The 25940-nt window shown below is 40.8% G+C and overlaps 1 protein-coding gene across 2 annotated transcripts in view; it reads right to left on the bottom strand.

The window, feature by feature from the left end:
- megf6b (multiple EGF-like-domains 6b) overlaps nucleotides 1–25940 on the bottom strand; it is a 112983-nt gene that overhangs the window by 37830 nt on the left and 49213 nt on the right. For both annotated transcript variants that reach the window (XM_060909942.1, XM_060909941.1), the window contains 7 exons: nucleotides 22372–22494; nucleotides 5686–5808; nucleotides 3241–3363; nucleotides 2961–3083; nucleotides 2737–2859; nucleotides 1110–1247; nucleotides 885–1007 (listed from right to left, as the gene is read on the bottom strand). In XM_060909942.1, the coding sequence (XP_060765925.1) occupies nucleotides 885–1007; nucleotides 1110–1247; nucleotides 2737–2859; nucleotides 2961–3083; nucleotides 3241–3363; nucleotides 5686–5808; nucleotides 22372–22494 (876 nt within the window). The remainder of the gene's footprint in view (nucleotides 1–884; nucleotides 1008–1109; nucleotides 1248–2736; nucleotides 2860–2960; nucleotides 3084–3240; nucleotides 3364–5685; nucleotides 5809–22371; nucleotides 22495–25940) is intronic.

The raw sequence follows: 25940 nt of genomic DNA, 5'->3' as shown, positions 1-25940 counted from the left end.
TAACATGAAATGTACAAGCAAAAATACTTTCTGCCACTAGGTAGGGTTGTCTAGTTCACTATGCTAATGGGGCACACCTTTCTATGCTTTGATATCTGGCCTACAGGTTTTACGATGAATGCGTAAAATGGGCTTCCCCTGTTTTAAAAACCAGCAGCCGCCACTGAACCACTCGCTCTTGAGATATCGAGCTAATGAGAATCTCGGATGGACGCTCAGAAACAAAGACTCCGCCCCCAAATTAAGGTTTTAATTCGAGTCACTATTATATTGAAATATTTTGACGTTAATTCAATTTTAGTGCTTTTTACAATGCACAGTGTCACGAAGGAGCTTCACAGAAACATATAGAGTTGAAATTTATAAATTTATCCCTAAAAAGTGAGAAAGAGGCAACGGTGGAAAGGAAAAACTCCCGGAGACCACATGAGGATGAAAAATTGAGAGGAACCAGAACTCATCCTCATCTGGGTGACACTGGAGAGTGTGATTATAAATCACTTCTCTTCTATATCTGTATACTATAGAGACTAAAAGTGCAACTGTATAAACAGGAACTTATCAGAGTAATTTCTGAATTCATTATAGTTTTAATTGAATCTCTATTAAACTGAACTGAACTTAAAAATGGAGACTTGAGTGCAAATTGTGGAACCATCCACAGTAACCTCACGGTGATCTCACAGCCCTCCTCAGCAGCGGCGAGTGATTTTCAGGGATAAAACTAATGAACCTGATTTCGTTCTTTCTCTAAATGGAATTGTGAGACTGAAGAAAGCTGGTAAATTAAAACAGTAAGCAATAGGATAAAACAAAATAAAATGAACGCAATGCTCCGTTCGGTCTGGGTCAGGAGCGCACTCTGACTTCAAGGCAACACACACCATCACAGCCGCAGCCATCCGAGTTGAGCCTGTATCCTGCGGCGCAGTAGCACTCATAGCCTCCTGGGTAATTGGTACAGTCCTGCTCACAACACGAGCTGCCATCCACACACTCATCGACATCTAACAGCAATAAAATCAAACATTCAGAGCAACACTGCAATAATCGGTAATTACAGCTGAACGATCGAGTGTGTTAAAGTGCAGTAGTGCTTTATTTCTCACCAATACACGCCTTGAGGTCGTCATGGAGCTGGTAGCCATGGTTACAGCTGCACACCGGGCCATTAGAGTTGTGCTCACAGTGATGAGAACAGCCACCGTTATTAATCTCACAGCTGTTCACAATTTCCATCTCAATCCCTAACACACACACACACACAGTTCATAACTCTTCATAATCTTATCATAACATTTAACATGGGACATTCTGTTACAGCAAACTAATCAACAACAGCATGGTGTCGTGTTACAGCATTCCAGAAAAGTTCCTTCTTTTATTCCTCATACTTTTTATCCATTTACTGTCACATTTAATGCTCGCAAATGGAAAAAAAAAATCAGCTCCTGGATTTAAAAAAAAAAGTGTAAACTTCTTTGGAGTCTCCATCCATAAACATCTCCCTACAGAAAAATTCACTGTATCGATGACAACACTTCTTTTTTTTTTTTTTTGTAATCTGTCTATGTGGAAAGTTCACTGTACGAGTCCCGGTGAACAAGCTGTTGCTATAGAAACGATAACGTATCAGAATGAGAGCATTAATATAAACCTGCACTACTGTCAGAGCTGCTGTTTTAGAGAATTAATGAGCAATCAACACCTCCGGACCATTCAGGACTCGGAATTCAACAGCACTGCGGTGTAAACTGGAAATTATTTACTACTGACATGCAAAGATCACTTTTAACACATTTACAGATTGAACAAGTTGATAATGTGTTTTTAAAAAAACAAAAAAAGTGAACTGTCTAAAAGTACACCATTTTCAACTTGGGTCAAATTAGTTTTAATTTAGTAATTATTAATTAATTAACTAATTAAGCTAGAAATTTAAAAAAGATCTCTGATACATAATGTAAATAAATTAAAAAGTGAAAAGTCTAGAAGTACACCACTTTAGACTTGGGTCGAGTTACTTTACTAATTAATTTTAATTAATTTTCTAATGAAGTAATTTTATAGAAAGATCGATATCTGATACATGACAAATTTTTAAAAAGTGAAAAGTCTAAAATTATACCATTTTAGACTTTGGTCCAGTTAGTTTTAATTTAGTAATTAATTTCAATTAATCATTTCTTAGTTTACTAATTAATTTCTTAAACCCAACAGACCTGGTACCGGGTCCAATAGAACGCTACTATAATTGACTTCTGGTTTAAAAAAAAAAAAACATTTTGGTAAGTTCAATACTTAATAAAATGTTGTAGTATGTATGTACACACTTTATGGTATTTCCTTTTTTGGTCCGGCTGTAGTCATGGTGTTGCTGATTGAAAAAAGTGGCCCACTGTTATCATGGTGTTCTCCTTTGTTTTATCACATTTTACTCAGATACACTAAACAATCCCAATGTTACCGACACTGGAAACAGATTCTCTGAGCTTTTGCACATCCATACAGACCAAAATAACGTATATTGACCTGATAATTTTGGCACCATTTTAAAATTAAAAAATTTTGGGTGTGTCTGTCTAGGCGAGCCACACCTCCCAGCACCCTAGGGTTTAAAAGGTTTAGTTAGTAATTTTAAAGAAAGATCTCTGATATCTGATACATGGTATAAATAAATAAGTCTAATATAAAAATAGCTGACCTATAAAAGAAATGTTGAGGATGTAAACTCACGGTAGCATTGCGTGCCGTCCGCTCCCACCTCATATCCAGCGTTACACACACAAACGAACGAGCCTCTGGTGTTACGGCAGCCGTGTACACACTGCACCTGACCCGTCTGGCACTCATCAATGTCTGACACACACACAACTTATTCATTCATATATTACAATAAAGAATAAATTTTCACCTGTGAAAGCAATCACAGGAAGACAAACAAAGAAGAACTTCCTGACCGATGCAGGTGCGTCTGTCTACGTGCAGGCGAAACCCAGGGTCACACTGGCAGTGGGAGGAGCCTCGGGTGTTCACACACTTGTGCTGACATCCTCCGTTATTCTTGAGGCACTCATCAATATCTGCAGGGGGGAAAAAAAAAATATCACACACACCTGCTCATCAGGACAGTTCAGCTGGCCAAAGAAATGGATGCAAGATTCATCCAGGAGAACATTAAAGCCATTGAGGTGAAGAAAGAAGCAGAAATAACTGAAGAGCAATGAGCTGCTCCTTTACCTTTGCAGGTCTTTCCATCATCCGTCAGGTTGAAACCCGGACGACACTTGCAGTAGATGCTGCCCCCATTGCTGTGGCATTCCTGGGAACAGCTACCGTTCCTCAGCAAGCACAGGTTCTCCACTGCAACAGAACACACACAAATGCTGTATAATACATCATTCAAACATTTAAAGCGGAGTTCAGAATAATCACATACTGCATTTCTAATGTCTTCATCAGCACGTTAAAGTCAGCACCAGGGATGAAAACGGAGTTCATTTTGGACTCCGTCGTCACTTTGAGTGCAGATTTCAGATCTCAAAGCAAATCAGTGTGTTTCATGTTGAATAGAAACTCATGTGAAGTGAAAACCTTGTTGTGTAGAAAGGAATGCATCAGTGCTGGAGATGGCATCATGGGAAAATTTATCAATGGGATATCTGTTAAAGTGCACGGGCACACACACACTCTCACAGGTGCAATGTTTGCTGTCCTCCGCCAGCCTGTTTTTGGGTCGACAGCGGCACTGGAACTGAACCGCTGACTGCTGAATGCAAAAGTGTTCACACCCTCCATTACTAATGGCACACAAGTTGACAGCTACACACACACACACACACACACACACCATTCATATATATACAACCCCAATTCCAAAAAAGTTGGAACAAAGTACAAATTGTAAATAAAAACGGAATGCAATGATGTGGAAGTTTCAAAATTCCATATTTTATTCAGAATAGAACATAGATGACATATCAAGTGTTTAAACTGAGAAAATGTATCATTTAAAGAGAAAAATTAGGTGATTTTAAATTTCATGACAACAACACATCTCAAAAAAGTTGGGACAAGGCCATGTTTCCCACTGTGAGACATCCCCTTTTCTCTTTACAACAGTCTGTAAACGTCTGGGGACTGAGGAGACAAGTTGCTCAAGTTTAGGGATAGGAATGTTAACCCATTCTTGTCTAATGTAGGATTCTAGTTGCTCAACTGTCTTAGGTCTTTTTTGTCGTATCTTCCATTTTATGATGCGCCAAATGTTTTCTATGGGTGAAAGATCTGGACTGCAGGCTGGCCAGTTCAGTACCCGGACCCTTCTTCTACGCAGCCATGATGCTGTAATTGATGCAGTATGTGGTTTGGCATTGTCATGTTGGAAAATGCAAGGTCTTCCCTGAAAGAGACGTCGTCTGGATGGGAGCATATGTTGCTCTAGAACCTGGATATACCTTTCAGCATTGATGGTGTCTTTCCAGATGTGTAAGCTGCCCATGCCACACGCACTAATGCAACCCCATCCCATCAGAGATGCAGGCTTCTGAACTGAGCGCTGATAACAACTCGGGTCGTCCTTCTCCTCTTTAGTCCGAATGACACGGCGTCCCTGATTTCCATAAAGAACTTCAAATTTTGATTCGTCTGACCACAGAACAGTTTTCCACTTTGTCACAGTCCATTTTAAATGAGCCTTGGCCCAGAGAAGACGTCTGCGCTTCTGGATCATGTTTAGATACGGCTTCTTCTTTGAACTATAGAGTTTTAGCTGGCGACGGCGGATGACACGGTGAATTGTGTTCACAGATAATGTTCTCTGGAAATATTCCTGAGCCCATTTTGTGATTTCCAATACAGAAGCATGCCTGTATGTGATGCAGTGCCGTCTAAGGGCCCGAAGATCACGGGCACCCAGTATGGTTTTCCGGCCTTGACCCTTACGCACAGAGATTCTTCCAGATTCTCTGAATCTTTTGATGATATTATGCACTGTAGATGATGATCTGTTCAAACTCTTTGCAATTTTACACTGTCGAACTCCTTTCTGATATTGCTCCACTATTTGTCGGTGCAGAATTAGGGGGATTGGTGATCCTCTTCCCATCTTTACTTCTGAGAGCCGCTGCCACTCCAAGATGCTCTTTTTATACCCAGTCATGTTAATGACCTATTGCCAATTGACCTAATGAGTTGCAATTTGGTCCTCCAGCTGTTCCTTTTTTGTACCTTTAACTTTTCCAGCCTCTTATTGCCCCTGTCCCAACTTTTTTGAGATGTGTTGCTGTCATGAAATTTCAAATGAGCCAATATTTGGCATGAAATTTCAAAATGTCTCACTTTCGACATTTGATATGTTGTCTATGTTCTATTGTGAATACAATATCAGTTTTTGAGATTTGTAAATTATTGCATTCCGTTTTTATTTACAATTTGTACTTTGTCCCAATTTTTTTGGAATCGGGGTTGTATATTCATATATATATATATATATATATATATATATATATATATATATATATATATATATATATGTGTGTGTGTGTGTGTGTGTATATATTTTTTTTTTTCAATAAAGCAACCACAGGAACACACACACACGTACTTTTTCAGGATTTTTTTTAACAAACTGTTAAAGAATGTGTGATACGTCATGATCTCTAGAGGTTCCTCAAATCATCTTACCGATGCAGGTGCGTCTGTCTACGTGCAGGCGATACCCAGGGTCACAGTGGCAGTGGAAGGAGCCTCGGGTGTTCACACACTTGTGCTGACATCCTCCGTTATGGATGAGGCACTCATCAGTATCTGTAGGGAAAAACATCACAGGCTCTTTCCCCCCAAAATTCAGTAAATGCAGTTTGATTGGCTTTGCAGCTGCGCCATCAGTTTCATCTGCACAGCTAACACATGATCACCTGAGCCACCCTTGAACAATTTTCACACCTTTAAAAAAACTCTTCCAGTTGAATTCTCATCATTGGAGTCTGAACGAGGAGGAAAAGTGACATCATAAAATTCCACACAACCAATCGGAGAGAGAAAAAAAATGAAGAAACGCAGCTTCTCGCTTTGCAGGCTGTGTGAGAACGAAATCGCGTGACAGCATTACAGCCTCAGTGTGTCAGATTTCTGCTGACCTGTGACTTCATGCCTCACCGAGACGTCACACAAGTTGCTTGGAGTTTAATGACTGCTGCTGAGATCAGAACTAATCCGACCACACCTCATTTACAAACGCACTAACAATCCGCTCGAGCTGAAGTGAGATCAGATCAACATTGCTCTTTAAGTCGGTGTTGGATCAGCCAGACTACTTTCCCATGGAGTTGTAACACTAACAGGAGCGTATAAACAAGGTTTACACAGATTCCCATGCTGTTCAAAATGACATCCAGACAAGCTTTACTGGATTCAAATCGGATCGCTTTCTGCTCCGAGAGCTGTTTTAGGACAGAGATCTGCTAACGTATATTCTGTATACAAGCTGTGGTTTGCCAAACCCCACCACCACCTTCTAACACATAAAACACATAGTGCTGGACCTTCATGCCAGCAAGACAACCCACATTAAAACTGCTTGCATTCACGGGTTGTGTTTACAGAGAATTTATAGGTCATTTAACAAAACTTAAAAACATTCATTCAGGGAAAATTCTACACAATTAGAAGGAAGGATTAGAAGGGATCCTAGATCTTGAGTGTCACAGAAGAACATTTTTCATGCTGCTGTTTGGGGAATGAGGAGTTTGAATCATGGCGATGCCACCAAAGTCTGAGAGAACGTTACTGATGCTGCTCTCTTGCCTTAAGCAAGGTATCAGGTCTCATCTGCATCCCTCCATCAACAATCCATCCCACTTCCAAGCTGATGTTCAGCTTTTCAGCCCTGGATCTGAACACACAACCAATTTGTGGTCTATACTTTGATGTTCTTCACTCCTCCAGCTCCTGAGGGTGTTTGGTGGTTCCACTGGGAAGACTGTATTCCTCAAATTCTCTCTCTCCAAGCAAGACTCAGCTCTCGCTCCCATTCCTCTCCCCTTGTTACTTTATTATAAAACGTTGTGCTCTCACTGCTTTCTCTTCAAACAAAACCTGCGACGTCTTGTGCCAATGTAAGCACCATTCCCTCCAAAAGGAATGAAAGAGCCCAGTGTTGTATAGCATCACCTCTCTAACATAGAACACAGCAATAACCAGGTCTGGAGCCGTGCATCAACACAGAACCTCTGCAGGACATGAGGCGTCATCCAGCTTTCCTTGGCGACTGTGAAAGAGCCGTTCTTTGGAAATGTGCACCATATGGGATATGAACATTACAGAACGGCTCGGATGCATCTTCATCCTAATCGATCAATGGTGAAATAAAACTGTGTCCATAAAGCTCAAGAAAGACGATGTGTTGGTCAAGTTCAGGAATGTTCTTTATGTGAGTGCCAATAGTTTCTGGAATTGTTCAAATGAATTCCATTAATGACCTACGAAGTGGAAATGAATTCAGGGTCATGCATAAGAAATTCCACTGAACTCCTGCTGGTGATTTTGCATTGGAAAGTAAATCTGAGTATGAATTGAATTGGAACCTCCTGACAAATTACCTTTGTGAAGTTTAATTAGGGATTTAAATACAGGGGCAGGGAAAATTAACCCATGGATCCTCCAAAACATACAGTCAGTGTATTACTATGAAGTACACCAATTTTCACAAAGACTACAGGAAGAATGTCTACATTCAGTACATCAATTAAAGTCTTAGACTGCGAGCTGGTCTAGTGGTTAGCATGTCCACCTCTCAACCAGGAAATCGTGAGTTCTACTCATAGTCGGGTCATACCAAAGACCATCATAAAAATGATACCTACTGCTGCCTGGCAAGGCATGCTGCAATACAGATGCAAGTGGGGAGTCAAACTCTTGTGGTTAACAGAGGACCTGCTCCCCGCTGTAACCCTAGCTGGACAGGCGAGAGGCCGAGGGCTATAGAAGCAGAGATCGGCACCGCCCAATATGCCTTAAGGGCCTGATTAGTACTGGGATGGAAGACTGCCTGGGAAGACCAGGTCCTAAGCACTGGAAGGACTTTGACTTCAGGTCTTAAGGCCTCTTCCATTCCCTCTGAAACATTTGATGTAGAAGCCAAGACTTCCAAGCAGAATGCTTTTAAGTAGGTCAAGAACTCTTAATTATCCAAATATCAGTGTGTCTGTCTGCTGCCATCCTCACAGCTGAGGGTCGGCGATCCAGGAAGCCATTAACTAGCTTCCATGTGATTATAGCTCACCAGAGGGACATGAGGAGAACATGCAAACTCCATCCAGAAAGACCCCAATCAGCCACTGGGCTTGAACCCAGAGCCTTCTTGCTGTGAGGCAACAGTGCTAAATTAGCCACTGCACCATCGTGCCACCCAATTATCCAAATATCCAAAGCATTAAAGAATGCTTTTTCCTAAGAGTGTGCCAATTACCAAGGCATTTCTCAAATTTACACACCACCTAAATAAATATTTTTTTCTAATAATGTGATCAAATCGAACTGCAACTAAAATTCAAACGCTTGGATCAGACTACATGAATTCCGCCTGGTGGCACGGTGGTTAGCACTGTCGCCTCATAGCAAGAAGATTCCGGGTTCGAACAGCACAGCCGACGAGGGTCTTTCTGTGTGGAGTTTGCATGTTATCCCCGTGTCTGTGTGGGTTTCCTCTGGGTGTTACAGTTTCCCCCACGGTTCAAAGACATGCAGATTTGGTAAAAATACCCAGCCACTGTGGTTGGACAAGCCAGCACGTACTTGGTGCCAGTCCCAAGCCTGGAAAGACTGGGGAGGGTTGCATCAAGAAGGGCATCTGGTGTAAAAATCTATGCCAAAGGGGGTTGAAAATCAATTGGGGCTTTGCCTTGTATTCTTCCCCGGTCACTGTGTGACAAATCAAATAAATTCAGCCTGATTTTGATAGCTTTGTTATGGCTGACAAATTTACAGCATCAGGTCTGAATATGAACATCGGGGAAGATGAACAGGCCTTGTAGTGTAACATAATCGAAGAACAGCAATGTGGTGTCTGTGACACCCCATGATGCCCTGAGGAAACATCTAGCATGTCAGAAATTTTGTATTTTCCCCACCTAGTTTGACGACTCCAACAACTTGTTTCTTGATCATGATAGCATTGTTGCATTGATAGCATGATTGACATTTTCTTGACCCTAATTCTTGAAGGGATGCAAGGACGTAAATGATTGGTGGACATCAAACTTGTAGCATTGCCAGTCTACCAACCAAGACACAGCAAAAATTTATGGCACTAGGATTGTCTAATCTGACATGGTGACCATTGTGGAAGATAAAAATACCATGTAGCTTCTAGCTTTGCTTTATAGAGCTACCATTTTTCCATAGCATCCAGCACTTGCTTACAGGTTGAATATGGAGCTTGTGTTGTGGACATATCTGTGCTTATAGAGACTGCAGGTCCTTCCAGGAACGCTGTCAAACCAAGTTCTCCTGTTCCATTCATACACTGCACATTTGTTTGGTCTGGAGGTTTAACTGGTAAAATAGACTTAATTTTTTTTTAAATAATGGACACCAGGTTGACACAAGGAGTTAAACCTGCTACCTGCTGGCTTTGTTCTGTACAAAGTGAACAGCTCAACACACAAGGGATCTGTAACACAGTTCAAAACGGCTGATCTGTGCTAATCCAAAACCAGTAATCCCACCAAAAATTCCCCATGTGATGGAGAAAGGTGAATCTTCTCAACTTTGTTTCTTTATAAATTGCTCGTGATGAAGTAAACTTGGCGGTGCTGGACACCTCTCTGGCCAAGTATGCACTTGATGCAGAATCAACACCGAGATAAATCCTCCATCTTTCCTGAGAAGTATGAAGAAGTGGCCTGAAGAAGCAGCCAGCTCGTCTGGGTGGTACAGTGGGAGTCGGACTAAACACAGCTCCTGTATTACGATGGAGGAGATCAGTAGATCATTCGTTATCTAAAACCACCTACACAACCTTTTAAATGCTGTCTGTTCTGACTGTAATGCAGCTACAAAGCACAGGTTTTTATTAATGTGCTCATTTAAATAAATTATCGTTTCTATCGTAACATTCACAGGGACTTGTACGGTGGATGTTCCACATAAATGGATTAAAAACATGTGTAATCTTTGATGTGGTGAAGTTTTCTGTAAGATGATGTTTACTGAATAATTATGGAAGGAGTCTCCAGTGTCAGAGCTTTGTACGCAACAGTCAGAGGTAAAGGTGTAGTTTTTGTATATTTTCTGACATATTTACGCTTCTTTGCTGTTTCTCTGTAACATGATGGAACATTTTTGCTGCTTTTTTTTCTGTCATTGTATTAAAGTGACCCAGGTCGATGTGTTGGTTCAGGAATCATTTAACCCACTCCCCTTTCTGAATTGTTTGAGCTGATACCCATCCCCATAGCTGGTACTGTATGAATCATCTTGCTTCCTAATGCGAGGCATCCTACTGTAACCACGTTAGTCTGTTTACAAACTGCTCGGCAGCCAGTTCAGAAGAGTCACGTGAGGTCATGCGCAGGTCAGAGGTCGCGACCGCAGAGGCACAACAAGCATGGCGGATCACCCAGATTGAACGAAGACTCCTAAACTGAGACAAATTGAAATATTCAGGAAAATATTTTCAGAAAAATAAAACTTGAGAATTGAAATATTCCAAATCTAAATGCACCTGTGAGCTTGAAGGCTCTCAAGCACTCGCTTCTGTGTCGGAGGCCGTCATGTTTGTTGTGACCTCACTCATTATAATATTATAATGAGGATAAACTTCAACCATTTCCATACCCAAGGGTAAACATTAGTATGGGGTGTTTGTCCAGCTCATTCTCCTTCACGGGCATGAGGCAGCGGGCAACACAGTGTGTGATTCAAGTACCTAGCAGTTATTCTAGTGCCACGGGGTACTATTCATCTTTTTAATACATGGACCTGTGTCACTTTAACTTCAAGAGAGAAAAAAAAAAAAGAGACTGGTGAGGGAACAACTATTTATAGCTGCTATAACGTAAGTGACAACAGGAACGTATTTAGCAGACACTGTATAACATAATACGCAAAATGTTTCATTAGTTACTTTATAATATTATAATCTGTGGTATGGTACAAGATTAACAAACCACTTCATGATGTCCTGTTATAGGAAACTAATCACCTTAATCACCTTCAGGGTCATGGATCTGGTTATATCCTGTCCCATTTTGTCCATAATCTATTTTCTTGTGTATATGTAAATATTTTTAAAAAACATTTGCATAGTTGCGTACTTTTAATTTATTTAAATTCTCTCCTGTGTCTTTATGTTCTTTTGTCTGATCCTGTAACACTAAATTTCCCACCTGTGGTTAATTTCACAATAACTGCACAACGCAGAGGTTTTTTCTTTTTGTATTCCTTGAATAATACAGCGTCGATTCGGAAAGTCACTTGTTCATCACACACTTGGAGCAAAAATTAAGCTGACTGAGCACTCACCTGCTCTCAGGTGTCCCATGCTGAACCTGTGATATGCAATGAAGCACTGTGGCCTGTAACAGCCCCGAAAATGGTGCCAGTACCCGGAATAATATGTCGAATAAACAGAGCTGAGATGAAGCCCAGTGAAGACGAAAGAAAGCAGCAGCCACACGTACGTGAGCATGCTGAGGAACACTTCAGTCCCGGTGATGGACACCGATATGGAAACACGCAAGGAGACTGGGGTCCGAGTGAGGTTCAGTGCTCAGAGAAGAAACCAGGAGTCAGGAGTGTTTTTCCTTTCATTCCTCCCTCACTCAGATATGGTCATACTCACCTCTCTCTCTCTCTCTCGCTCTCTCTCTCCTCCAACCTCACACTTCTTTTATTGTGGGCCAATTCAACAGTCACAAAGAACTTCAGCTTTCTGTTAAAAAATAAATTCACCCCCCAAAAAATCTTTCACCTTTAAAATGAAATGTGCTTATTGTACATCAGGCCCTAAAATGACTTTGTTGTATTTGTTACTATGTGCTCACATCATTATATGGATGAAAGACGACGACTGAGACTGAAGACTAAATCTCTTACAGAAAATGATTATATTCCCGTTCACAGTGCTGTTCTCTAATCAAGATGTTTGCAGGAAAAAAAAACAAAAAAACAAAAATGAAACAATACATTAATGGAGAGAGAAATTTCTCAAGTGCATTCATAACACTGGGCTTCATACATTTGTAACATCGAAGGTTTTTTAGCGCAAGCTGATCGTTTCCATATAACAAAGCATTATATTTCTACAACATAGTGGATAAATCAGTATAATACTGTAAATGCATTTCAGACTTCAGTATAGCAGACTGTGTGGAATTCTGGGAAAAGATTTGCAGTTTAAAAGACCTTGCGCTATGATACTGTCATAAAACAATATCGTAGAACCAGGGTTAGGGTTAACCCTAGGCTTAAAGTTTTAAACTTTTTAAGAGGGTCCAAGAGTCCGAGTCCATGATTAAGGGCTGTTTTCATTTCCTCATTAGCTCAAAGTTGTGTCAAATTAGATTTCTCAAGCATCACACTGTGTTTCACTAATCTACATGAAATAAATGAAACAATCGAGATGTGGAATGGCAATGAAGTCAATATCGTGGGAAAAGGAATAAATACCAGCATTGCTCAAACATGTTGAAAGGAATTTTCCAGTGTTTTAAATAATGTATAAACTTAAATAAAAGGTTTAAAAAAAAAAAGCCTCTTTTTGTATTTTGTTGAGAGATGAAATAAAAAACAGGGTCTGGTCGTTCTGGTCATGTTCTCAGCTTTCTGGAGCCTGATTTCAGTAATAAGCAGCTGACAGATCATCTGATTACATCATACTTACAAAGCCAGAAAACGAGGAATGAAAAAGACATGATTTAGCGTAACGGATTTCCCACAGACTCATCAGTGAGATCAGCAAATGAATTCGACGTGACAGCAGTAATTTGTGTGATGAGAAGCACAGCGGAGTGTTATTCAGCCTCCAGACAAACGTGCTGTCGAGATAAACGCTGCCCCGCTTCCACAGGTCAGGAGACAGAACGTGTTTAACATCAGCCTGACCCTGGATTCCTGCACATTCAGACTCTTATCAGTTTCTTTTTCCTTTGATCAAAATGTGGCTTCTCTCTCAAAACACAAGAAGAAACTCAAACACCAACCTCCGATATATTTTTCCATATTCATTAAACTCTCTGTAATACCAGTGAACACACAGCATGAAACTCTTCTTTACTACACTGCATCTGTGTTTATATAAAAATAAATAAAGGCAGAGCTCCTGATGAGTTTATGAGCAAAAGCACAAAATCCCCCTGAATAGAATAATAATATTACAGCACCATGAATGAACCATCAAATTGTGCCGTGTCATGTTTTTCACCTCAATAAAATCACTGCATTGTCTTGTGACAGTGAGACCAATAATGAGAGATGCATCGCAGTTACGATTCATATTTATTCCTTTCTTTGATGCCGCATGCCATGCGCCAGAAACAACACATTTATTATGGTGTGAGACTGCTGGGTGCCTGGGGGACAGCAGTGAACCAACGCTTTCACTTTACACGACTACTGTAGAGTTACCATCCAACATCACACTCCATATGTCAAACAGCTCTCTGGTTACATCCGTCACGTCAACGTGCGCACGCCATTAGGACCAATTACCATGCACCTGTTCCTGATTAGAGTGCAATCACAGCAAAACTATCAACTGTCCAACAAGCTAGTGGACTGATACAACTGTTTTAACTTATTTTATATGAAACGGTCATGAACATTTTCTGTAAAATGTGTTCGTAAATATAATAATCCCACAATTTTTTAAAAAGCAAATTAAAAATAAGCACTGGATAAAAACCCATCTATCTTATGGAAATAAAGATACAAATTTCATTGTCTGGTAGTCGAGTGTTTGAGATGCATTGCCTTGCACTTATGATCGGGTTTCCTGTGGTGGTACACGGACATCGTATGTACGGACGTACATACAGACAACATACGGTCACAAAAGCCATCAAAAATCAAGTCAATGCTTTACCATATTCTCTTAAGTATAGAGCTCTGCTATAACTACAAATTCAGTTATATTACTGCTTCTATAAATTTATATTTGACTATTTCTACTATTTTGTTTGCTATTGTGAGAGAATTTTGTTTCTAGCTTGTGGTTTAGAGCTTCAGAATGTGTTGGGATTCCCATAGACTTTCTGTCTCTGGAGGCACAAAAAGTGTGAAGATCTCCATCTCTGTAGCCACAGTTATCTTTTTGATCCATTGGTGACTAGTTGAGAAAGACTGCACTCCCATTTCAATATTTTATGGGCCTCACAGTTCCAGTCACATACTGGGGCCCCCCACCACACACACATACATACCATACACCCCTACACACACACAAACTGTTTTAGCTTGCTACAATTATTTTTGAGAGCATGGTGAAACTGTTGTATTATTTCGCATGAATTTATGATTGTTATACTTGGGAGGTATTTTAACATTAAGCTCCTTTAAAGGTCCCATGGCATGGTGGTTTGCTGATGCTTTAAACAGGCTCGTGGAGGTTTCTGGATGTTATATCCGCAGCCTTTCTCGAAATGAACCCTCGGCACGTAAATATAGCCTCCTGGGAGAAAGCCCCATTTCAGCGCTTTTCCCAGTGCGTCGTTTTGCTAATGAGAAGCAGGAGGCGGGGAAGGGTAGAGGGTGGGGGCGGGCCATGGGGGGAGGGGCTTGACCAAGCTGCGTGCACACACGTACTCGCTGCTATCAGCGCCTGTAGCCACGCTGCTAAGACAAAACCCCGTTCTCCCTCAGACTCCTTTCGTAAACTCAACGTGACACAGAGAACAGAGAGTGTGTTCGGAGTGGTAGTTTACGAACGTATAATACCCTAGGCTTGAACACGCACTCCATAACCAAAGAGGATAGAAGCAGCAACTACAGCAACATAGCGCTTATCCAACAGAAGACATGCATTGCAGAGCAATAGTCAAACATAAGCTCATAAGTTACAGTCAATTTCCAGACTAAACTCAGTTTAACAGAGCATGCTGCATGCTCTTTAGTTTTGTAGCGCAGATTACCTGGCTAACTGCAGGAAGCGGTTAGCTGCACAGCTAATGTAGCCACTGCTAGGCTAACGCACCGATTTTAAAACACGGCAAAACGACTTAACAGTTATACACTTACTTGTTCGGTGTTTGTGGCTGATGCGGCAGGGATGCTTGGTACGGACCCAGGCTTCAGTGACAGTTGATGTGCAAAACCTGCCCTGTACTGTCCCAAGTTGTGGAAACATTCATCAGGAAAATGCTTCCGACAAACATACACCGTCTTAGGTAGATTCGACGGTGTATTATTGGAGTAAATAAAATTAAGCCACTGAGTCTTCAGGGGCTCTCCCGTCGGCAGTAAAAACAGACTCCTTTCTGTGTTGTCACATCCATGTACAGCGCAATTTCCATGTTTCGCTCGCTTAGGTGATGCCATGTTGTTGTGTCCTCTATGGTCTCCTCACTACAACTGGGCGGGGCAATCCATACAGTGGGTGGGAATCCAGAGGGGGGGGGGGGATCATCTCCCTTGCTGACGTAGTAAAGGGAAGAGCTTATCAACGCGCCGTTTTGACGCGCCATTCTCAAATGTTGGGCATAGTTTGGTTTACACATTATGAAATTTGTAGCCACTGGGGTGACTTAAGAAGGTCAGAGGAACTCATTTTAACGTTAAAAAACCTCAGAAAGTGAAAATTTCATGCCATGGGACCTTTAAGCTGAGCCCAAGTATACGGAGTTTAAATGTTTAGAGGACCTCATGTATATGTGATCATCTTGTGTTCTCCACCAGTGGTCATCATTGTAAAGGCATTTCGTGTGACAAACACAGACTTGTCATTAAGTAGTAAAACCCTTAGAATGCCACATGGTAAATGCTAGCATGTCCGTTTTCTTTTGAAAAATAGCAGGAAATGTGTTTTGGCTAAATCAGAAGTCTGTTTCTCAAACAAAGAAAAGCCTTTTACATTGATTTTAATAGGAGCCACCATTTTGTTTTGGGGCGGTCCTGGGGCGGGTCTCCCAAAAAGGGATGCAACATAAAAAGTAATGGAAGAAACTTAAATTTCAGTGTTTTCCAGGAATCACTCACACTTGCATAGTTTCTGTGCAATAAAAGCGTTTAAGGAAACTTCTTTCATGTAGGTATATTTTTTGGCTACTTTAGATGTACAGACTTCCACAACATTATACATCTTTATTTAATTTTGTACTTTCTGAACTACATTTAGAGCCACAATTACTGTAAACTTAACGATTTACAGTACAGATCGAATCAAATCAATAAATAAACAGTCTTGACTTAATAGTCTATTAATGTAAGTCTTGACAGACAGAGGGTTTTTAAACAATTTAAGAAATAAATCAAAACAGATTTAATGTAATAAGTTAAATATTAAATTAATTTTAAAAACTAGTTGCTAATTGATTCATTCATTAACTAAAAATTGCAATCACACGGCATCTTAACCCAACCCTCACTGGTAATTCAGGTCTGTCGGTATAAAGGCTGTTAAAGGAAAAAGACTGAAGTGTTTATTTTATTTTAAGACTCCGCAGCCAGACTCCCTTAGGACCATGAGCCAAACCTGTGCTCTGATATGATCTTCAGACCTTCCACACTACACTGCTGGAGAGACAAACTCCAGCTGCTTCCAGTTTCAGTATTTTTTTTTTGCCTGGTTCTGAAGTGCCACGTGCTCACAAAGATACAGACTCTCCTCCTCGCATAAATCACGTCTAGAGCTGATTAGCATAGACATTCCACAAACCCCATGGTATTCCAGGAGGTGTTTAGGGTGGAGATTGGAGAGGAAAATGATGATAAGGGTGGAGAAGGAGACGATATGAAGCTTTTGGAGGGTCAAGCAGGCGCCAAATTCAAGATCAACTAATAACATGAGATTATTTGTCAAGGTCTGTGAAGTAACTTTAATTAGACTGTCAAGGAGCTGGAGTGAGTAAGATGTACTGCACTGTGTGTGATGAGGAAAAAAATCATTTTTTAAATGATATAAAGATCTGGAAGATTTGTTGGCGTTTCATAAAAGGTCCTGGCATGAGCTTGGTACTGCAGTGTGGGCACTCACAATGCTGACTCTCAACATTTTCACTGGCGCTCATCATGGAGGCACTTTCAGCCAGTAAAAAGATCTGATCAAGAACCGTACACACACAGCTTCTGATCTATAATTTATCCAAAAGCTTTAGGAACACCAAATAAACACATGGCACATCTCAGACATCATTTACAGCTAATAAAGACGCAGATGCACTAAACAGGAAATACAGCAATTATTTGTCAGTGTCGTCATTTAGTGTTTATATTCTTACTGTTGCACGATCCTTGATGAAATATGAATTGCGATTTTTTTTGGCACAGGATTGAAATCACAATTCTGAGTCAGGATTATTTGATGCTAAACCAGAAGGTCAAGGACATAGTAGCTCATCTGGCCTGCCATTAAAACAACCATGACGACCAAAACATCAAACAGAACTGAAATGTGACGATGTGAGAGAGGACACACTGTTTCCACGACAAACTGTTTACAACAGGAAAATCAGCAAACTAAATTTTGTTCCCCGAGGGAAGATCGACCCAAAACATCGATCAGAACTGAATTCGCATGATGAGAGAGGAGATATAATTCTAGTCAGAAGAAAATGTGTTAAGTTGACCTAATTACTAATTTGTTAGCAAAAAATTGACAATACAATGACCAAGTTTTGTGCAGAAGGTCGAGTTCTTTCAAATAAAACAATCAGAACTGAAATCCATTGAGAACTGAGGGAGGACACATGATTTAACTGAAAATAAACAAAGTTGTAAACAAAATTGTTTACAACAGGAAACTCAACAAAATCCTACATTTTGTTCCCCGAGGGAAGAGCAACCCAAAACATCGATCAGAACTGGAATTGGATGAGAAATGAGAGAGGAGATACAATTCTAATGAGAAGTCCGAAAACTTAAGTTGACCTAATTAGCAGTTCGTTAGCAAAACAACCACCAAGTTTTGTGCGGAGTGATGAATTCTTTCAAACAAAACAAACAAATCGGAACAGAAATTTGTGGAGAATTGACGGAGGAGATATGATTTAACTGAAGTGTGAACGACGGACATCACGCCACGGCAATAACTCATCGGCCTTATGGACAGATGAGCTAAAAACGTGACTGGCAATAAAATGATAAAGATGATCAACTCATTTATGAAGAAATTATATTTAAAAATCACAGCATCTCTGAATTGATTGAATAAAAAGACATTTCTCTCTTCCGTGCGTCAGCCCTGCGATGACCTGGTGACTTGTCCAGGGTATAGCCTCGCTAGCCTGGGCCCGCCCATCCTAAGCGTGACGCAACACGAGGGCCTGTTGCGAGCTTAGTCTGGCCAGGCAAGCTATAGACCCCTTTCACTGACGTCACCCGAAACCGGAAGTAAACAGACCCTGCGCCATTTTGGAAGACCAACAAATTCGTGATTGGGGGAAATAACGGCAGCGGTATGTGAACCCACGAGAATAAAGTGGAGTGGCAAACGACTTAAACAAATCTGAGCTGTTTTATTTATGATTTATTGGCCCAACAGTAGACTTGAAAGAAACCTGTGTGAGACTTGGCAAAAAACTGTGGATATAATGGATAAGTCTGTGCATGATCTGCGGACACTTTGAGGTAAGCAAACGCAAGAAATTCAGATTTAAAACATGCTAAAGTGGCCTCAAGTTGATAACTGTATGAGGAGCAAGCCTCCCAGACTTCTACAATTTAATAATAATAATAATAATAATAAAGGATGGTTTGGGGCTTGCTCTCCCTCCTATTATATAAATAAAGCATAGTTGTTGTGTAGGCATATATCATAAATACATATGTATAATTTGGATAAATTAACCTAAATTATGGATACCTTAATAGTAACAAAAAGTATCAATTTTTCAACTGAAAAGATATATTATTAAAAGATAAATATCAACAAGATTACCTTGGCCATAACTATGTGTAGGTTATTCTTAATAACAGCTGTAATATCACGAACCAAGCCACTAACAACATAATTGTAAGCCTGTAGCCCTTTGTAGGCTTTCAAGTCATCAGCAGTGTAGGCAGTGTTCGAACTACAGGGGTACTCGGGGGATCCGAGATCCCCTGAAACAGACATGAGATCCCTTGAAAACATGATTTGGGAAATGTTGGGGGGTCTCTAAAATATAGGCAAAATGATGTTTATTGACATAGCAATCGTGTGTAACGGGAAGCATTTGCATATCCGAAGTGTTGTGTTTACATCAAAGATAAAATAAACCGATATGACAACGACTGCTGCTGCCAGGTTGGTTGTTGAGTAGCCTGACTGTTTTTTTTTTTTTTTTCTTGCGTGTGGTATCACTGTTGACGCGAGGTTGTTTTTTGAACATGCCAATGCGGACACGATTTCCCCTGATGAGTTATGACTTCAGACGCGATGCGTGTGTGGAGTCCACGTGATATGTGTGTAAGATAGGCTTCTCATGTGTTTGGAGATCCGCGCTCCGAGACAAGCGCAAGCACCCCCCCCCAAGGGAAAAAAGGGACCCCCCGAAAATATCGGCATAGTTCGAACACTGAGTGTAGGCACTGGGTGTAAACAACAAATAGTTTACAATGTCTGGGTAGCAAACAGATGGCAGAATTGGTGTCCGGTCCTCCTTATGTTTCCATTCTCCCTTGCCCCGAGTCTTATCATATGGGTCAAACCCATCAATCACAGCCAGTTTCTCCACATACCGTGCCCTTTCTGCAGCTGGTAATGTACTCACATAACCAGAATTATCAGCCATCGTGTCACTTTACTCTCGCTCGTACTTTGTTTTATGTTGTGAGTGCATGTACTTGGTCTTCCAATATGGCGCCTAACAAAATCTCGCGGCGCGGTGACGTCATGCGGTAGCCCTCTATCTACAGCTCTTCCAAGCTCCCGAAAAATCGGGAACCAATCAACTTTGAGCATCTCCAACAACCCTGGGTAGAGGCGTGTTCAAGGCACTGATGTAGTAGAACTGTGACCGGAAGCCATAGATTGTTTACAGAATCTATGCCGGAAGCGCTTCATTCACGCTTCCGCATCTATTACGCATAGATGCTGTATTGAAAGCATTCAACGGGAAGTTCTCATTGAAAACAGAGCAAAGAGCAGCCCTGGAGGTATTTATTGAAAGGAAGGACGTTTTCGCCTTGCTCCCCACCGGCTTCGGTAAGAGTTTAATCCATAGATTTACATAGACTAGATTCCTCACCGCGTATTCCAGAACGTCCGCACAGGGCGGCCATCTTACCACAGACAAGGGGTATGAAGACTTACGCAAGCACAGCACTCATATTATGATTTACAGGAAATCAAAGTACTGACTTTGATGACAAGGTGATGTGTGTGTGTGTGTGTGTGTGTGTTTTAATTGTAGATGTTTATATCAGTATGTTTAGTTTTATTTTAACTGCACATTGGAGCCTAGTCAAATGAAATTTCAATCTTCTGTGCTAACATATATTGACTTTGACATGATAATCAGCTTTGAATGTTCTTTTTGTAAATGTAAAGATATCTTTTTATCCTTGGAAGTATAACCACATGTGATTAATTAAATGCTTTTTTTTGTCACAAACTACCGTGAGTCGCTGTCACTGTTTTATACTATTACTTACTCGGGCAGTGCATTTGTTATTATGCTATGATGTGAGTTTACATTTGTTATTATGCTATGATGTGAGTGCATTAGGGTTTTGAGGTGGATGAAATATTTCTGAAGTTTCAGAAGTGAGTAAGCTGTTTATTTAACTTCAGCTTCCCCTACGGCCCTATCACATGTAAAAATATTTTCACTAAAAATTGGAAATAAATTGTATGGTTATTTGTCCTAAGGCCGCAGTTATCCATAAGTATGCAGTGTTCGGCTTCTCACAGCAGAGGAATTTCAGCATGCATCCTGTCTTACAGTCTATAGTATACTGAAATATTTTCGCCAAGCTATGCGTATTTTTTAAAGCATAAAATGATTATTCATCATTAATATCATAAATACATACTTCCGTTTTTTTTTATATAACAAACCAAACCGTTTGAATATCGATTGAAATTTGAGGACGTTACGGTCATCTGAAAAGTACATATCGCTACCAACACAATGTAATGGGTAAGCCAGCTGTCTGAGGCAAGATGGCTGCCATGTGCGGACGTTCGACTTCGTTGACGGGCAACGGGGACGAGGCATCTAGTCTTCTATGTAAATCTATGGTTTAATCTACCAGTTAGCCCCGTCGCATCGCATACGTCAGAGGAAAGAGTGATGTGATTGGTTTAAGCTTCGTCACAGCCTTTTCTGGCTTCGACCAGTAGCAAACTGAGGCATTTCCGGGAGGTGGGTCAACCACGGGCTCTGGGAAACGGTTGGGCTTAATATCTTGGCCAGACCAATAGCTCGGAGAGCTTTGAAGTCGCGTTAGCCAGGCTATAGCCTCGCCTCTCACCCACAGTCAGCTGGGATAGGCTCCAGCTTGCCTGCGACCCTGCACAGGATAAGCGGCTACAGATAATGGATGGATGGATTCTCTCTTCTGACTCGCTGATTTCTATATTTTATTTCACATTTTTCACTAAATCTACATTTCCCCCTTCAGTTCAATATTTAACTTTTTACCTATCAACACTTTAGTAAAGGCTGAGGGTTTGGCCTTGTGATTTATTTCTAGTTTAAAAAAAAAAAAATTGTGAATCACGACCATACTTGAAAATAATATATTGTACACTTTTGGCATATTGGAAAAATGAAGAACATAATGAATGCTCCAAGTGGCAGGTATTGACGTACCTGATACTCTGTGCTCTTTTACCCATACCTGCTCCAAGTGATTCACTGTCCATTAGATGGCAAGATCCTTTCCATGATGGAGTGAAGTTGCACAACTTAATGAGTATTGTATCGATCACGATGAAAGGAGGAAACCCGAATGATGGAGTCACGACCTCTTTAAAAGTCAATAAGCCACAGCAGAGATGTAGCGTAATGTAATGATGGTACATGCTGCAGCAATACGCCACAGACTATCATGTAACGTGAAAGCTCATCACCTCCAGATAGAGACAGAAAACGTCTGCAGGTCTCATGTGATAATGATCAGATAACTTCACATAAAAACAGACATATTTTGTTGCAGATCATAGAAATGAATCGAGTTACAACAACTTGCACAAACTTTATCCATCAGAACTTCCTCATGAGTGCTCACCTTGGCAGGTCTTGCCGTCCTCCTTGAGTTCCTGTCCAGATGGACATTTACAGTAGAAGCTGCCAATAGTGTTACAGCACAGAACCTCGCAGCCTCCATTCGTCTCCTCGCACTCGTTCACATCTCAGAAAGAGAGAGAAAGAGAACAAAAAAGACACATGGTTCACACGCAGAAGTTCAACCAACGCCTTCAGTAATCTATGCCAATTCCAAAAAAGTTGGGATGCTGTGTAAAACAAAAACAGAAAGAGATGATTTGCAAATCATGGAAACCCTATATTTCTTTGAAAATAGAACAAAGACAACATATCAAATGTTGAAACTGAGAAATGTATTATTATTATTTTTTAATATACGCTCATTTTGATTTCAGCAACACATTTCAGAAAAGTTGGGACAGGGGCAACAAAGACTGAAAAAGTTGTGTAATGCTAACAAACAAACAAACAAACAAACAAATAAAACACTAACTAGACTGCATTTCCGCAGAGAAAATGCAAAGTGTGCTTGCTGAGCTGTAGCAGAACAGCTATCATGCTAGCATGGCAACATGCTAACAGCTACAGTAGCATACTAGAATGGAGGAGCTCCTTATGACATCACTCCAAAGTTCTACCCATCAATTTCAATGGCACGGAATTTTGCCAAAAAAACAGGAATACAGAACGAATGACAAGGGGTAGTGCAACCATTTTAACAAGCACGCCATTCCAGATCGGGCCCTACATTTCAGCGTTGGAACGGTGTCCAAAACTCTTCATTTGAATGGGGCCAAAAATCAAATGGAAGCCTATGGAGGGAAAAAAGGATGTGTGAAAACCAAGAAAAAGACGAGTGCAGGTCTCAGATGAGGGGATGGATATGTGTGGGGACTTGTCCTGAGGCATCGTATGAAGTCTCTTGAAGTTTGGTCACTCAGTTAAAAAATTTGACAGAGAGTGAAAGCTTTTTTCCTGAAACTCCATTCATTTTCAATGGGGCCAAAAATGAATGGAAGTGAATGGATGAAAAAGTGGGGCATGAAAAGCAAGGGAAAAAATGAGTGCGGGTCAGAACCGAATGCATGCGTGTGTCTGGGGAGTTGGCCTGAGGTATCACATGAGGTTTGGTGCGTCTGCGATGAAGCGTGTCCGAGCAGGACGATTCAATTCGTGAGCCCTATTCATTCTCTATGGGAAAAAAATGACAGAAAAACGACAAGAACGAGAGAACAGGTGTGTCGATCCAAAAGCTGAAAACAAGCATGCCATTCCAGATCGGGCCCTACGTTTCAGCGTTGGAATGGTGTCTCTATCTCGAAAGCCATAGGAGGAGTAATGGATCCAAAAAACGGGTGAAAACGAATAAAAAAAATAAAAAAACTTAAGAACAACAATAGTGTGCTTTTGCAAGCACACTAATTAGGTTCATTGGCAACAGATCAGTAAGATGATTGGGTATAAAAAGAGCATCCCAGAGAGGTGGAGTCTCTCAGAAGTAAAGATGGGGAGGGGTTCACTGCTCTGTAAAAGACTGCGTGGGCAAACAATGCAACAATTTAAGAATAACGTCCCTTAAATGTAAAACTGCAAAGAATTCTGGGATCACATCATCTCTGGTACATATCATGAAAAGATTCAGAGAATCTGGAGAAATCTCTGTATGCAAGAGACAAGGCTGAAAACTGACATTGGATGCCTGTGATCTTCAGGCCCTCAGGAGACACTGCATTAAAAGCAGACACGTGTCTGTAGTGGAAATCACTGTATGGGCTCAGGAACACTTCAGAAAACCATCGTCTGTGAAAACACTTCATTACTGCATCCACAAACGCAAGTTAAAACCAGATATAAACAATATCCAGAAACCCCGCCCCCTCCTCTGGGCCCGAGCTCTTTTATGATGGACTGAGGCGAAGTGGAAAACTGTCCCGAGGCCTGACGAATCAAAAGTAGAAATTCTTTTTAGAAATCATGGACCCCACGTCCTCCAGGCTAAAGAGGAGAGGGACCATCCGGCTTGTTATCAGTGCACAGTTCAAAAGCTGCATCTGTGATGGTATGAGGGGGCATTAGTGCACATGACATGGGTAGCTTGTACATCTGGGACGGCATCATTAATGCTGAATAATATAAACACGTTTCAGAGCAACATGCTGCCATCCAGACCAAATCTTTTTCAGGGAAGGCCTTCCTTCTTTCAGCAGGACCACGCCAAACCGCTTTCTGCGCATATTACAACTGCATGGCTCCGTAGTAAAAAAAGAGTCTAGGTGCTAAATTGGCCTGCTGCAATCCAGACCTGTCTCCCATTTAAAACATCTGGCGCATTATGAAGCGCAAAATACGACAAAGGAAACCTCGAACTGTTGAGCAACTGAAATTATATATCAGGAAAGAAGGGGACAACATTTCTCTTTCAAAACTACTGCAGCTGGTCTCCTCAGGTCCCAAACGTTTACAGAGTGTTGTTAAAAGTAGAGGTGATGCAACACAGTGGTAAACACGCCCCTGTCCCAACTTTTTTTGAAATTCAAAATGAGTCTATATTTTTCAAAAAGCAATAAAAATTTATCAGTTTCAACATTTATGTTGTCTTTGTATTATTTTCAGTTAAATATAGGCTTTCTATGATTTGCAAATTATCACATTCTGTTTTTATTTACAGTTTACACAGCGTCCCAACTTTTTTGGAATTGGGGTAACACTATGTATAAAGAACCAGGTCAAGAACCATGAATGTCTAATGATGTATAACTTCATGTTGGAAAGGGACACATTTATGGCAAAAGTAAAAAAACACACATATTGTATTCAGCCTCATTTCAATAAATGAATAAAGATGATGTTCATGTCAGTCATTATGGACTTCATAACACGTACACAATCACACTGTGTTGTAATCCTTTTTTAAATGTGTGAGAATCTAAAATCAGAGCCACAGCCTATAAAATAATGAAGGAAATCCTCCAAATATCGCAGAGGAAGTAAACAGCAAGACGCTTCATCATTCCGTCAGCTCCACCCCATGTAAGAGATCCCTCACCGCACACACGCAGATATTTTCACCACTCACACCTCTGTACTGTGCATTTCTCCAACAATTCATTTCATTTCAGTAAACACCATCACACCGGCCTCCAGACACCAATTACAAAGTAGAAAGATGGTTAAAGAGGCAGAAAAACAGCTTTCATTATGAATGGAACTCCACCCTGAGGTGTTCTGACAATTACTGCAATGATTACGTGAACCTCTCTTCAGGAGAACTTCAGGAAACTGTTCCAACACCTGGCAAAAGAAAACCTCCAGCCCAATATACATATATCCTCCATGTGGTCATGATTTCACACATGAGGTCTGGACCACAAGCTCTGAGCAACTACATTCCTGCAAGATCCTGAACTGGGATTCCAGGTCAGTCTGAACAACAAAAACATGGTGGAGCTTCTTCTGTCTCTCTTGGGGAACCCATAAATGTTCTATGTAGAACTCTACCACAGAATATTTTCCCATCAGAAAGGGTTTCAAGGACAGTGAGCAAGTTATGAACCTTGAATTATCCAACAAACAATAAAGAACCGTTTTTAA

The sequence above is a fragment of the Neoarius graeffei genome, chromosome 26 (genome assembly GCF_027579695.1).
Source record: "Neoarius graeffei isolate fNeoGra1 chromosome 26, fNeoGra1.pri, whole genome shotgun sequence".
NCBI lineage: Eukaryota > Metazoa > Chordata > Actinopteri > Siluriformes > Ariidae > Neoarius > Neoarius graeffei.
This window is presented reverse-complemented; position numbering and strand designations above follow the sequence as displayed.